This window comes from Corythoichthys intestinalis, chromosome 9 (genome assembly GCF_030265065.1).
Source record: "Corythoichthys intestinalis isolate RoL2023-P3 chromosome 9, ASM3026506v1, whole genome shotgun sequence".
Lineage (NCBI taxonomy): Eukaryota > Metazoa > Chordata > Actinopteri > Syngnathiformes > Syngnathidae > Corythoichthys > Corythoichthys intestinalis.
This window is the reverse complement of record NC_080403.1, coordinates 55,006,775-55,023,367: the sequence shown is the minus strand read 5'-3', so window position 1 is coordinate 55,023,367 and position 16,593 is coordinate 55,006,775. Positions and strand designations below refer to the sequence as shown.

The window sequence follows — 16,593 nt, the reverse complement described above, 5'->3', positions numbered from 1 at the left end:
AAAAATGAATTGTTATATATTAAAATAACTACATAAAATGTAAAATTTATATATGTGTATATGAAATTTTAAAAAATCATTATTTTTTAATAAATAAATAAAAATGCAGTCACGGTATAATTACAAATAATGACATAGTACAACCATTAGAATAATTCCAATCGACGCAACGTTGTCAATCACAATCCGAACGTTGACTGTCATTGACGAGCATTCTGCTTCAATATTATTTACTAGTGCTGCAACGATTTATCGATCAACATAATTAGAAAAAAGATTCTAATCAAATTTTGCTGCTTCGAGTATTCGCTTAATTAAAGTGGCTCTGTAATGGTTTGTTTTGAAAGTGTTTTCATTTAGTTTTATTGATTTGAGTGTATACACTACCCTCTAGTGGCAACAGTGAATATGGCATAACTCATTTCACATGGCTGAATCCAGCTGCTCCCTTTTAAGACCAACATCAAGTTTTTGTTCGAGCTAATGTTTTTTAATGCATTCGTAATTCAGTTTATAGGTATAGTTAGCCGTTTTTTGTAGGAATATGTGTTTGAACCATTTGTTAAGACTATTGTTAAAAAAAATTTTTTTTTAAATTGCATTTTATAGAATTTAAGCTAGCAGACTTTTTCTATGTAAGTTAGCCAATTGTTCTTTTGTTGTACTTTGAGCCTCATTTTTTATATCGCCTGAAGCTCAGCTCTGGCATTTAAATTTTTTTATGTTCCTTATCCAATTGATTATTCAAACTAACTAGTACATCGATTAATCGACTACTAAAATAATCGATAGCTGCAGCCTTATTATTTACCTGGCGCGTGTTGCCGCTGGGCCCGTCGCGTTCTTTCCTGGGGGTGGGCTCCCAGTTTTCACAGTGCAGCTCAACCATCTTCCTAGCGTGGGACGCCGACAGCTGGTAGCGCGCCGGATGGTGAATATACGTGCGCAGGAAGCCGTCCGCGTTGAGCGGGTGGCGCTTGGGCACCGGGCAGGGGTTGGCCGCATCGTCTGCTTTCACATCGTACTCGGCCATTTTGTGAGTTGGCACCTGCCGGGAGTTGAGAGGTGTCGGTACCAACGGTTAATCCGAATTGAGATGCGGTGCCAAAGGCTCACCTTGCTGTCCTTCTGGCCGACCAGGTACTCTTGCGCTTGGAGCTCCACGCCAGTCGCGAGTTCTGACGCGGGATTGGCCTGACTCCGGATAAGGGCGTGATGAAGAGCCGGGATGAAGTGCTTCAGTCCTGCCATGGCGCCCCCAACGTGACAGGTGGCGGAGGAGGCACAACTGGATGCTACACGCAAAGAAATCAACCAGAGCCACTTACAATATGAACGGAGGATACTAGGGCTGAATAGTTTTACAATCGATAAATCGGATGAATGCCACTTTTTTCACAATTACCTAGAAGTTGTTTTAGGCATGTTGTAAGTAAAAATGAAGACAATAAGGCTGCAACATTTGATAATCGATTTTAATTGATTAGTTGTTGCAGCCTTAGAGGAAACACATCAACAACCTTCATGTCATTTCATTAATTAAACTTATAGAGCTGCCATTAACTCATTCACTCCCAGCCATTTTCACCGGAGCAAGGCCCATTGCTCCCGGCCGTTTTACTGGATTTTGACTCATTTTGCAAGGCCCACAGAAAATTCTGTTCTATTGCTATAGACCCTACTCACATGACATCACAACCACACCTCCGCGCCATACTGTCCGTCTACTCGTCGTGTTGACGCATTACCGCTACGTAAATTCCTCCTGTTAAGGTGTGTTTTTCTGCTCGTTAACATTAATAATCAAAATGGTGGCAGTTGGTTGCAATAACAGAGAAGATAGACCGAGAGACTTGAAGTTCTACCGTATTCCGAGAGACCCGGAGAGGAGCGCGAGATGGACTGCTGAAATTCGATGAGAAAACTGGGCTCCAAACGATTACCACAGATTATGTAGTAGTCATTCTATATCTGGTAAGATGCATTTAATATATATTTAGAGGGTTTTGGGCTGACAACCACAATTAAGATCATTGCGAGGCTAATCGCCTACAACATACAGTTTCAATCGCAGTCAACTTCTTTTTTTTTTTTTTGATTGTCGCCATTTTAGAAATATCACAGGGTAATGTTGCTTAGAGTGCTGCTCTTAATGTTTTTCAAAGTTTCGTGAGAATAGGCCGAGTTTCTGTGGAAAAGATAGTTGTTGATATCAGGGCAGCAGAGGTCAGGCAGAGAGGGTGAAGACAGCGGGTCGAAAAATATCGATTTAGGCATCAAATATGGATCTGGCGAATGGATAGACTGAAGCTTTTCCACAGAACGCCTTTTATGCAACGCATTTAAAGAGTTTACAGCGTCTGAAATGCACTCTAAATTGCACGACAAATTGAAACCATTGAGAATACGGATAAACAAAGACGGACAATATGGCGGCCGGATACAGTGACACATCATTCTGTGACGTTGGTGAGTAGGGTCTATATAAACATGGAACCCACCAAAAGAAAGATTAGACTCTCTTCTTTCAGCAGGGGAAAAAGTTAGTTCATATCTTTTTCGGAGAAATAGAGCTTTTTGTGAAAGCATAAATTTCAAACATATCTTTGACTCATACATAGCTATTTTTTGCTTTACTTACATCCAAAACATCTGAATAATGTTTTCCTTTTACAAGATAAGATAAACAACAAGACAAATAGAGCTATTCATAGCAAAGTAACAATTTCTTTACACATAACTAACTGATAGATAATGCTGTTTTGGCCGCAACAGCTGGTTAAACTTTTCCCTCATCGCTGTCTGTCTCATAAAGATGAATTTTTTTTAGTCTCTCAGGTCTCTGCTCGTGAGCAGCACGGACTCAAAGGCATCGTCCGCTGAACTAGTGGTCCCGGTCGTTCTGCTCAGTCGTCCAGCGCCTGGCATCCTGGGCGTCCTACCGGTTGTTCTGCTCAGTCTTCCCCTCGCCTGGAATTCATTCAGTCGTCTTCCGCCGGCGCCCGGCCGTTCGTTGCCGTTGAATCGGGTTGCGGGTAGAGATATGTGTCCGATCATGTCATTTTCAAAGTATCGGAATAGGCAAAAAAATATCGGCCATGCCTTTTTTTAATATATGTATATACAGTACTGTGCAAAAGTTTTAGGCAGGACACCTGCCTAAAATTTTTGCACAGTACTGTATATTTTTATTATATTATGTATATACAGGATATACTGTATGTATATATTTTCCCCAAGTGGAAGCTTCCATGATCCTAATAAATGTAATAATTAAAAAATATATACATACAGTACTGTGCAAAAGTCTTAGGCAAGTGTCGTGCCTAAAACTTTTGCACAGTACTGTATATATTTTAATTAAATCATTTTCTAGTTGTATTTAACGTTACAGACATAATATGTTACACTCATCCAGAGTCTTTAGTTTAGGCTTAAGGTAGGGTTATCAAATTTATCCCGATAACGGCGGTAATTAATTTTTTAAAAAATGTGTCACGTTAAAGTATTTAACGCAATTAATGCATGCACTGCACGACCCACTTACGCATTGTCGCGCTCAATCTGTAATGGCGCTGTTTTACCTATATAGGGAGATAAAAGGCAGCGTAAAATGAGTGGAGTGATTTTGGGCAGCCTTTGTCGCCTTTTTTTAATTGCTAAAGCCTTACAATCCCTCTCCCTACGATTAAGAACATCATGGGAAGCAATGTGGGGAAACAAGGTAGCAATTGATCTTTTTCTTAACACCTTATGTTAATTCCCCTCGCAGAGAAGATATATCAATTGGTAGCACTACGCAAGGTCATGGTTCCACTTCTCATCATGCATTTGGGCATGGCTACAGAATACTTTACTGAAAGCTCAACAAATACACTAGATGGCAATATTTAGTCACAATATACAAAGTCACAAGTCTTTCTATCCGTGGATCCCCCTCATAGAAAGAATGTTAATAATGTAAATGCCATCTTGAGGATTTATTGTCATAACAAACAAATACAGTACTTATGTACTGTATGTTGAATGTATATATTCGTCCGAGTTTTATTCATTTTTTTCTTAATGCATTGCCAAAATGTAAATGATCGGGAAAAATTATCGGGAAAATTATCGGGAATGATTGGAAATGATTCAGGAGCAAAAAAAAAGCAATCGGATCGGGAAATATCGGGATCGGCAGATACTCAAACTAAAACGATCGGGATCGGATCAGGAGCAAAAAAACATGATCGGAACAACCCTAGTTGCGGGTCTTACCAAATGCGCTACTGCCCTCCAGTGGCCAGTTTTATTGCTTTAAAATGGATTTTCAACTTTATGCTTTGGAGCTAAATTAAATCACGACCCAGAGATGTCTTTTTTGAAAAGAAAAAAAAAAAAAAAAAAACGTAAAAGACGTATAAATAAGTCTTTGGAACACTGAAACAATTAATAATAGAAAGTATTTATACATTATTGGGAGCAAATGAGTGCAATAGGCGTTCAATCCATTTGGACTGGGAGGGAAGGGTTTGCAGAGATTTTTAATCTACATTTTTTGCTCTTTTGTAACCAACCAAATATATACTGAAGCGTAAAAAAAAAATTGAATGCAAGAAAAAAAACACATATATAATATATATAAAATTGCAGGGCTTCCCCTACACATAATAGATTATGGCACACCGCCACACCAAAATAAAAGCCGCCACACCTTGCAAATTAGATTTTTTTTTTTTTAAATTTAAAGATACATTCTAGTTTATAATTTGTATAATTTAACAATACGTCTGTGCATCTATAAGCGCCAGTGTGGGAAACCAGTCGGCCTTTCGCATTACGTTGCTGCCATTTGTCGGTCAGAATAATTCACTGCATCTATTTTGTGACTGTTTGGCTCACAAGTTATTTATTTGCACAGTGCTATGTCTGTCGGTCGCATTGACATACGCGAGTGCTTCCTGCTACGTTTCCGCATCGGAAATAAATGTCTGTAATAATTTTACGTTTACAGTAACCTATTGATGCACAGTATATGCATACCTCTGTGGAGAAAAGTCATATGTACAAAACTTCTTAATTCTTGTTGTCGTATTATAGGAAGCAGCCTATGCATTAGGCTAGTAGTGGCTCAAACAAGTTGTGATATCTATATAGTTGTTAGTGTAAGTGTGTTGTACTGTTTGTAGTGTATTGAGTATTGAATATGTGTATGTTTCTGTGCTATAGTTTCACAATAAAAAAATGAGTTACTTCACATAAAAGCAAGAAAAGAACAAGCCTTGTCGTTTATTAAAGCGCATTCAGTGTTAGCTGGCTGTCAGGCAGTTCACAAGGAATGCACTGTTTTGGGCAGTACAACGTCTAAATAAATATACTGTATATAGCTCATTATTTACGCACTATTTTCCAGAAGTCGTCTGAAATAGCACGTCAAAGACATTTTTTTCTTTACTTTGAAAATCACATCGGTTTTCCTGTTGCAAGCTTGTGCCTGACTACGTTAGTGTAGAGTTGGAAATTAGGACAAAAATCCACAGAAAGGTATTTCAAGTGAAAGAATGTAATTCTGGTTTAAGCCAGTGAAAACATTATTGACGTTACTTCTTTATGGCGTGTGTTTGACCCGAATCTTGGCGTACTAGCATAGCATTTGTTCATTGGTGATATCACTGGTTTTAATTTCAGATGAGTATTTTGAAGTATTAAGAAAATATTTAAGTTGTCAACGGACGAGAGTCAGTTAACAGACGGTGTTATTGTATTATTGTTGTGGTAATGTAGTTCGTATTGGGGTCAAATAAAGTAAAAAAAAAAAAAAAAAAAGACTATAAAACTACTAATCAACTACGCATTTTACGTATATGTACCGGACCTGAGAGCTTAGCCTGGCTAATACAATATTTCAAATACATATTTGTTATGGTTGTTCTTGGGGAAAAAAAAATGTGTAAAAAAAAATTCTCATTTGTCATGATATGAAGCAATTTCGCCGCGGCACGACATGTTAGGACTGTCCGACTCTTATATAGCCCACTACAGCTTCAAAGAAATCCTAGGGGAAACCCTGAAATGTATATCCAAAGTTTGCTAAAATGACACTCAGTGCATAGCACCAACCAAGCATACATTATAAGAAAGCTAGATGGCTTACAGTGGAGTCGGTGGCATTATTGATTGGTGGCCATCTTGGGACAGGACACTTCTCCGGCAGATATACGCAGAGTGATTTACTCTTCTAGAATTCTCCTCCATATCATTTTATAGTACCGTATTTTTCGGACAATAAGTCATTTATTTATTTTTTTCATAGTTTGGCTGGGGGTGCGACTTATACTCAGGAGCGACTTATGTGTGAAATTATTAACTCATTATGATTTCATTTCACATGTTATGTTGGTGTTTTGGAGTGACACTGATGGTTTGGTAAACTTGTTAGCATGTTCTTTATGCTATAGTTACCTGAATAACTCATAATAGCTATGGCCTCGTTCGCGTTCTGCCTTTAACGTGTGTTCAATTGTATTATAGACTTTTTTATATTGAAATGCATGCTTTTAGTTTGTGGCACTTTTACTCCCACGTGGGGGCGCAGTCGAAGAAGAGCGCTCATACGCCAGAAGAAGAAGGACAGCTACGCAGCGTCTCTGAGCGAGTGGGCGTGGGCGAGACAGAGCGAGAGAAACAGCTACGAACCTATGTTAATTGTTAATGCTTGTAAAATATCTCTGCGGAGGCAACGCCTGTGTGTATCATCATTTCTGTTGTTGTTGTGTGTTTTCCACCCCCGATCGGACACTTAGAGCCATTTGTGTGGTTGTTTGAACGATGCGCTAATGGTAGCGAACGCAAGCTAACCGTTTGTGTCATTGCTGTAATAGCGCCTAATTATCATTTATTTACGTTGATGCGAACCTGTTTGGTATCGAGGACGAAATTGATTCGACAATTATACGGACGTCCAGCATCATCATTTGGGAGTTTAGCTCGCTGTATAGCCAGGACCGAGCCGTAGTGTCCTGGTGAGGACAGTATACTCGCATTTCGTTGTTCATGCACTGTACACTTATTCAGCATGTTGTTCTCTATTGTATTTTTATATTAAATTGCCTTTCAAGATGACATATCTGTTCCATGTGTTCGATTTTATCTAGTAAATTTCCCCCAAAAAATGCGACTTATACTCCGGTGCGACTTATAAATGTTTTTTTTCTCTTGGGCATTTTATGGCTGGTGCGACTTATACTCAGGTGCGACTTGTAGTCCGAAAAATACAGTAATCTTTTATTTTATTATTTTTAGGGCTGTCAAAATTATCGCGTTAACGCGCGGTAATTAATTTTTTAAATTAATCACGTTAAAATATTTGACGCAATTAACGCACATGTCCCGCTCAGACCGTATTCTGCCTTTTGGTAAGTTTTACAGCAAGGTTTTTTGAGCTGTCTAACAGCGAACTCTTGTGGTCGCTTTGCGACATGGTTTATTGCTTTCTTGCCAGTTCAATATGGCTGCACGACGTCTCGGGCTGACGCCTACGTTGTAATGTTGTGCTCATATGATCCTTGGACAAGATTTGTCCGTAAGTATGGTTGTTGTAAAGAATGTACATATTATGTTAGTAAGCGAAATGTTATATTTTTTGTATGAGACGCTTTTTGTTTATGTTTAGTGAACCTGTATAGCGTGCTAAGCTAACGTTGTTGCTAATGCAATGCTTGTGTACTTTTTTTTGTAGTTTCACTACGGTCTAAAGAGGACAGTGGTTTGAGGCCATTTTATTAATACATCAGATGAAAAAGGAAGAAGTCTGATTATTAAGGCGTCGTTCACTAGCTGTCTAGCTTTGGAAAAAGTAGACGCTTCGGAGTGAGGACAGCATAGACAGATTTAAATGACAGGAGAGTGAAATGCCCACTACAGTCCTTATGTACCGTATGTTGAATGCATATATCTATCTTGTGTCTTATCTTTCCATTCCGACAATTTATTTTACAGAATATATATATATATATATATATATATATATATACCTTCTAAGTGAATATCGCATATCAAAATATGGAAACCATCGTCGTGCATTTTTATTTCCAAGTTGATGAAATTTGGGCGACCCGAATCACAGTTTTGCTCCTCGGAGCCGAATTCACAGTATCTATAATATAGGATTTATTCATTATTCAGTTAGTGTTACTCACTGGATTTGTTCAATCGTCTGCTCTCTGGGAAGACGAACAGAGCCTGGAGACACCTCTTCCAATTTTTCCCTCTCTCTGAAAACATAAGGTACTCAATGAAGTCATTGGCCACCATTGGCAATGCCAGCCAATGAGTGAATATTGTGACTTAAAATGCGACGCCAGGTCTTTGCGGGTTAATACAGGCAAAATTGTGTTTTTTGATAATGCTAATGACGGCAGTTACCGGGGGGCGTGGCCATCTGAGCACTGGACAGCAGGAAGACGAAGCCTCGCTCACTTAGTTTGCTCACCAGAACCTGCGTGGACAGATTTAAGAGTTTTCTAAGAATCATCATAAAAGAACGAGAATGGCATTAGTTCATATGCTGTCAGCCCTCCTACTTTAAATGGATTGGACGTCTATTGCTGTCAATGACAGTTAATGAGGTAAAATGTTTTGCAAAAAAAAGGTCATCTATAAAAAACAATTATCAACCAATTACAACTGAAGGAAGGTTGTTCATTCATGTGCAAAACTTGTACACTTGTAAGTAAATATTCCAAAGTTAATCTAGGATCTAAGGGTGTGTATTAGAGCTGTCCCGACTAGTCGACATTGTCGACGTCATCGATGACGTAAATCCGTCGACGAGCACAACATCCCGTCGACGGTTAATGAAGGGTTAAAAAAATATATGCGTGGAAAGTTCAGAATGTCGGACGCTTGGTATGCAAGCGGGGAAATCGGCACAAAGCCAAAAAAGCGCACCAGAGTGTCCAAAACACTGACTTATTTTTAAAGAAACAAAGGAGGGTACACTGTTGTGTCCTGTCTCTTCAATGCCAAGCTTGGCTGCACGTCGGCCGTGAATGATAATGACAGGAGATTGTCAGTCCATCTAACTAACTAATGACATGTTTTATTGAAGTTGCTAAGCCTGTCGCGATATGCAATGATTCCATTTATCGCATGGTAAATAAAAATGAGGGCGGTCATTTTCACGGCTGCGTTTTATCGCTGCGCGCGCGTGCATACATTTGTGCGTGCGTGCTGATGGCATACGAGACTCCAGTTCTTTTCTGTCATCAACACGCTGTAGAATTAAAGTTCAGACATACAAAATAAGAAAACACATCTATATTAAACACTATATACGTTAGCATTGCTACATTGAAGTGAATGGGAAAAAAGACGACCTACTTTAGCCGGCTATAAAACAGGCAGCCTTGTCCAAGACTTGCAGTTAAAAGGTGACACTTCAAACATGAAAAATCGCTGGTTAACAGCATTTGCAAAAGGACAAAAAATCTATTACTGACACCACATGCAATGACAAAAAGGTTTTTTTTTGTGGAATGTAAAGCATAAGTTAGCGGTTTAGCGAGCGTACTTCCGGTGAACATTTCAAAATAAAAGCATGTCATGTTCGTCATATAAATAACGATTTCTGGAGTTAATCCCACATACTTCAGAATTCAGAATCTACACTAAGAATACCTTTAAAATGACACCCTTTATGGAAAATCTGATTGGCAATGAATAATTATTATAATACTATTATGCATAGTATTAATGCTAGGTATTTTTTTAAGAATTGTTTTGAATCATGTTGGAAAGGTGAAGTCAGTGTTCTGAATCTGTTTACATTCCATTCTTTTGCACAAGTTAATTCTATCAGCATTTGAACTCATTGTTTGTGATTTATTATTGTTATTTATCTGTTAATTTGTACTTTTATAAAGAATTTAAGTGTTCCAAAATGTTTTTGTGAATTGATAAGCGTCAACAAAAATTTCATTGCTAAATTAGTAAAAAAATATGTTTTTGTTAATTGATAAGCGTCAACAAGAATTTCATTGCTTTATTAGTAAAAAAATAAATAAATTTTAAAAATTTCAAGATTAGTCGACTAATCGTAAAAAGTCGGCTGATTAATCGTGAGAAAATTAGTCCTTTGGGACAGCCCTAGTGTGTATTGCCACATACCTGGCGATACGATTCAAATCATGATTTGCAGGTCACGATTTGATTCAATCCCGATTAATCCCGATACTTAAGGGCAGGGGTCGGGAACCTTCTTGGCTGAGAGAGGCATGAACACCACATATTTTTTAAATATAATTCTGTGAGAGCCATACAATATGTTTAAAACTAAAAATACAAGTAATATGTGCATTTTATGTAATTTCAACACTTTTAAAGTACAATAAGTCTCTGAATTCTTTTTAATACCTTATATAAATAATAAATAAATTAAATAATAATTATTAAGGTTGTTCCGATCATGTTTTTTTGCTCCCGATCCGATCCCGATCGTTTTAGTTTGAGTATCTGCCAATCCCGATATTTTCCGATCCGATTGTTTTTTGCTCCCGATTCAATTCCAATCATTTCCGATAATTTTTCCCAATCATATACATTTTGGCAATGCATTAAGAAAAAAATGAATAAAACTCGGACGAATATATACATTCAACATACAGTACATAAGTACTGTATTTGTTTATTATGACAATAAATCCTCAAGACGGCATTTACATGATTAACATTCTTTCTGTAAGAGGGATCCACGGATAGAAAGACTTGTAATTCTTAAAGGATATATGTGACTTTATATATTGTGACTAAATATTGCCATCTAGTGTATTTGTTGAGCTTTCAGTAAATGATACTGTAGCCATTTAACTGTTCTGCCCAAATGCATTATGGGAAGTGCAACCATGACTGTGTGTAGTGGCACCAATTGATATATCTGCTCTGCGTTGGGAAATGGGAAATGGTGTTATACTTGTATAGCGCTTTTCCACCTTTCAAGGCGCTCAAAGCGCTTCACACTACATCGCCATCCACCTACTGGTGACGCAGCACCAGGAGCAATGTGGGGTTCAGTATCTTGCTCAAGGATACTTAGGCGAGTTCATCAGGGCAGAGAATCGAACCCACAACCTCTGGGTTGGGGGACAACTACTCTACCACTGAGCCACAACACATAGCATAACATACATACATATCATAATCAACATACATAACAACCATAACATAGGGTGTTAAGAAAAAGATCAATCACTACCTTTCTTGCCCACATTGCTTCTCACGATATTTCTAATTGTTGAGAGAGGGATTGTAAGGCTTTAGCCAATGAATGAAAGGCTCCAAAGACTGCCAAAATTCACTCTACTCATTTTACGCTGCCTTTTAGCTCTATATATGGGTAAAACGCCGCCTTTATAGATTGAACGCGACAATGCATGAGTAGGTCGTGCAGCGCATGCGTTAATTGCGTTAAACGGGATTAATTTAAAAAAATTAATTACCGCCGTTAACGCGATAAAATTGATAGCCCTACTTTAAGCCAAAACTAAATACTCTGGATGAGTGTAAGACATTATGTCTGTAACGTTAAATACAATTAGAAAACGATTTAATTAAAAAATATATATATTAAAAAAAAGGCATGTCCGATATTTTTTTACTGATTCCGATACTTTGAAAATGTCGTGATCGGACCCGATTGATCGGCATCCTGATCAATTGGGACATCATTAATAATTATTAAATAATATTTAAATAGTTATTTTAATCCACAGATACTCCTGTACTGACAGTTTTAAACCAGCAGGGGGGAGGCGTTCGCTAAGTGACATGCATGGGCAATAAATGTTCGCATTTTAGAGCAAATAAGAAATCAGCCGTCTTGGCAGTAATGTGAGATGGACATTGTAAACTAGTATTTTTTTCTTGTTTGAGGTAAGAAAAAGAGTATAATTTGACTGTGTATATTAGCGGATTGCTTTATTTTAGGATGATTGTGATGTGTGCGGAGTGTTAATACGGTTCAGAAATATGTTAATCGTTAAGTATTGTAATGTCCGTAACTATTTGTGGGCCCTTGAAGAGGCCATCAAACGGCAGAGTAGTGACGTAGCGGGAAGCAAGGAGGAGAGAGCGTACGGCGTGACAGCGGAGTTAGCATGTTGCAGATGCCGCTGTTATTTTGTTTATTATTTCTATGGTTGCCACAATAAAGTGGGAAAGTCATCACCGACTCCTATCCTTCCTATTTCCACATTCGGGGCTATTACAGTATGTTTATGTGTGACTGCAGATGTGTTCGTAATGGCGAGCGGACAACGAGTGAATGCTAGTAGTGTCTAAAATGCAGAAGTTAAATGTTTTGTCACAAAAACTTGTATTTGTTTATTCATATTCATATATTCAATCCGCATTTTAGAGCGAATAAGAAATGAGACCGTGTGCAGCAATGCGAGACAGACGTTTTTTTTTTCTTGTTTCAGCTGTATAAAAAAAATGAAAATAAAGCCAAATTAAATGTGTAACAACAGACTGAAGCATTTAATCCCTGTCTGCACCACGCTACAGATACATTGCTATTATTTCAACCGACTGCCACAGGCATCATCAGACTTCGAACGTCCTCCACAGCCGCACCTGAAGTGTCTGTAGTGTCCAGACCCAAATGTCGCCTGATCACTGGCTTGCCAATAAAAAAAAATGTGAGCGCCCCTTACTGGTTGCTCTTTTTAACAGACTCAGACGTCTGGCATGCATAAAGGATAGCTGGGCTCTGGTTTGGCCCACATAAGGCTGTAAGTTGTTTCAGCGAATAAATGTTTGTGTATGCATTTCAATTAAGTTTACAGCTACAGTTTGTGGAGTTACGTGTCAGCGATTTGCTATGAGAATTGTAAATACCTTAGCATTCGTAGCATTTCAGCTTTTGTTAGGCAAATTAGGCTAATTTTAGTGCTGCGATGATTAATCAATTAACTCAAGTATTCGATTAGAAAAAAAGATTCGAATTAAATTTTGCTACTTCGAGTATTTGTTTAATTAAAGTGGCGTTGTAGTGGTTTATTTTGAAAGTGTTTGCATTTAGTATTATTGATTTTGGTGGATATACTGCTTTCTAGCCTGCCTCATTTCACATGGCTGAATCCAGCTGCTCCATGTTAAGACCAACATAAGCTAAGTTTTTGTTTGAGCTAATATTTTTTTAATGCATTCGTAATTTAGTTTATAGGTATATTTAGCAGTTTTTTTGTGGGAATATGTGTCAGAACTATTTGTTAAAGCAGACAAAGTTGCTAGCGGACTTGCCATATAAGTTAGCCAATTGTTCTTTTGTTGTACATCGATGCTTATTTAATTATATATATTCTGTTTGAGGCTCAGCTCAGGTATTTTAATTTTTCATGTTCCTTACCCGATTATTCGAATATTGCAACAAACTAGTAAATAGATTAATCGACTACTAAAATAATCGATAGCTGCAGCCCTAGCTAATTTAATCTACTAATTTTACATATTGATCAAACTAGATGGACGTTTGAACACCAATTGTGTAGTGTTAAGTGTTTAATTGTTAAAATGCGTGTCGTTTTGAACATAGGTGTGCATATATGTGTTACAGCTTTACAAATTGTCAAAAGTGAAGGAAGTCAAAAGCTTCAAAAAGCACTGTTGCCTTGAAAACCTGAACCTCCGCTTTAGGTGCAAATGCCTCAATGCCTTCGTTTTTCCAGTAAAAACCAAAATGAGCCCAAATTTCAGACTCATGAAAGTGCTTCGGGGCATCGCGAATCTCCATCTTCACCATGTTGAAACTCTACCGAGGTGCCAAACTCCACGAGACTATAGTGTAAAGAAGCCACCCGGGATAACTCTCGCAAGATCTTGTTTTTATTTCAGCAGATTGTAAGGCAAGGCTGCAGCGTACTACCAATTAGTGGACGGGAGTAGAAGTGCAGCCACTATGTTATTTTTACCAAAAACACTTGTGTCAGGACCGATACAGATTTTGAATCGATACGAGAATTGTGTTCAAAACATGGCAATATATGTCAATTGATTTGAACACCCTTAATGTGGTCCAAGTCACAACTGTTTATTTTTAGAGCTGATCTGGTTGGTAAATTTGTCCACTCACCACTCTCTTCTCCTCCAACTGTTGTAACAGCGTGCTGATACTACAAATGCCACTGCCGGTCAAGCGACTTCTGTTCACCACCTCCAGGAGGCTGCAGTGAAGGCCCTTCGTCACCACTAAAAACAAAAACAGACGCACCAGTTGAGATGTGGGAACATTTTCATTGCGGACTTGGGACAAACCATTATTCTGGTAGCGGATTAACCATTAGCTAAAATGTAAACCTGCCGAGACCCTGCATATTCATTTGAGGACATTAGATTTATGCCTCTAAGAGCAATTAAATGTCATTTTGCTAAACCTTGACCACTTGGGCACATTCAGAGAAATTGTCAGCACCCTCTTGTGGTGTCGCTCTACACTACTTTACAACTATTTAAATCAGACATGTCCAAAGTCCAGCCCGGGGGCCAAATGCGGCCCATGGTCAAATTTCATCCGGCCCCCAGCCTCTGTCATAAAATCAATAACGTCTGGACAGCACACAGATTTAATAAATTGGTCAGCAGTACTGCTACCAGCATATGAAGTAACTTACACACTAAATGCTGCTCCTCATTTACCCACTAAAGGGCAGCAGCACTCTAAGCAACATTACCCCGCGTTACAGCAGAGGGACACAAAACACCAAAAAACACAAGTAACAAGTGGACATGACACTGTGCTGTCATTTTAATCTGTTTGAGCGGGGCATGTGTGTTAATTGCGTCAAATATTTTAACGTGATTAATTTAAAAAAAATAATTGCCGCCCGTTAACGCGATAATTTTGACAGCCCTACTCTATACTAGGGCTGCAGCTATCGAATATTTTAGTAATCGAGTAATCGACTGAAAATTCTATCGAGTAATCGGATAAAACAAATATATTTTTAGGTGAAGAGCAATTACAGATATACATGAGAAAAGCAAACATTTTATCATTTTCAGTCAATCAATGTCTTTATTTTTTATGTATATTGTTGAAAACAGCCAACAATTGCATCTCAGATGTAACTAGAATTTAAAAAAAAAAAAAAAAAAAAGACTAATTCACTGCTTTCACTCAAAAAACCTTTAGATCTTATTTTAAAAAAGTGTATGTATATATATATATACACACACACACCTAAAAATGTCTTTACGCTTGATAACACACATCACTTAAAAGTTAGGATTTTTTCCCACGTTTTTCAATTGAATTTCTATTTGTGTCAAGCCATTTTAAAGTTCTAGTTAAGTTTTAAGTTAGTCTAAACTGTAAGTCCTGATAGGATTTTGAGTTTTTGCACTGTTCAAAATAAATGTATGATACAGGCTGTATTGGAGCACATTAGGGACTAGTGTTACTTGGTGTTTTATCCAGCAATGACTACTGAGCTAAAATTGATAGTTAGCATGATTGAGTTTTCATTTGACACCCTCATCACTCTACAACGCTATGTTATGTTAAAGCCTGTATGTAAGACACGTTAGCCATGCATCGAAAGTGGTCTTAATTAATTGAAACCTAGCCCTCCACAGGGCTAACGTAAGGTGAGCTAGTAGTGACAGTAACGTTACTCTTATAGATTAGCGCTTAGCGCTCTTTATTAGCGCTTAGCGCTCTACTGCTTTAAGATGGCGGCTGTTTGCTAGCGCTGCCCAGACGCGGCCTAGTCTGTCATTGTGCATCTAGTTCAACATACATGTGATCTCTATGAGACTCATCAGAAGCTACCTGCAACTAACGTAGCATGTGCGGGCTAGTATTTAGCAACGTCGGCGTCGTTTGTAGCGGTTGTCGGCTGCAGTAAGTTTTTTTTTTTTTGCTTCTTCCTCTACGCATGTGACATCAGCGCGTTGTCCCGCATTAAAAGTAGTCCGAGCAAAACGTGATGCTTAGAGCTGTCAAAATAAACGATTACTCGAGGTGAATAAAATTACTCGGATCAGTTTTTAAACTCGAGTTACTCGAGTTGCTCGAGTATTCGTTTCAGCTCTACTCTATACACAAAAATTTGTTAAGCATTAATTGATTTAAGCTTTGCATACAATGCAAGCGCTACCATCCAACACACCTGAACCAAAATAATCAGGATCATTATCAGGCTTCTGGAGAGGTTGCTGATGACATAATCATTTGATTCAGGTGTGTTAACGGAGAGAGGCGTGGAAAACACGACAGACAAAAAAAATGGCACCGAGGTCCGGATTTAGTGAACCCTGATCCATAATATTCTGTTTTTTTACTCTTCATATCATGATTATACACTTTAATTTGACTTTTTTTTTAGTACACTAAGCCTTCCATCGACTCCATTCCAACTTCAATATATTCCAATAATTCATGCCACTCAGGCTTCTATTCAGTTTTTGCCCAAAATTCTCGTTTCTTCTAAAATATTCGTTTCTTTGACCAAAAAAATTCCCATTCTTTTCCTATGACACATTCAATATTCACCATTTAAAATTTGTATAATTTTCAACCAAAAAATAAACCAGTAGTTCGCCATTGTTGATATC

At 38.0% G+C, this 16,593-nt stretch overlaps 1 protein-coding gene across 2 annotated transcripts in view; it reads right to left on the bottom strand.

Moving 5' to 3' along the window:
• Positions 1-16,593, bottom strand: part of LOC130921475 (protein TASOR-like) — an 83,982-nt gene that overhangs the window by 33,921 nt on the left and 33,468 nt on the right. For both annotated transcript variants that reach the window (XM_057845430.1, XM_057845431.1), the window contains exons 11-15: positions 14,111-14,226; positions 8,407-8,479; positions 8,181-8,255; positions 1,117-1,295; positions 812-1,048 (exon numbers count right to left, since the gene is read on the bottom strand). In XM_057845430.1, coding sequence (XP_057701413.1) covers positions 812-1,048; positions 1,117-1,295; positions 8,181-8,255; positions 8,407-8,479; positions 14,111-14,226 — 680 coding nt within the window. The remainder of the gene's footprint in view (positions 1-811; positions 1,049-1,116; positions 1,296-8,180; positions 8,256-8,406; positions 8,480-14,110; positions 14,227-16,593) is intronic.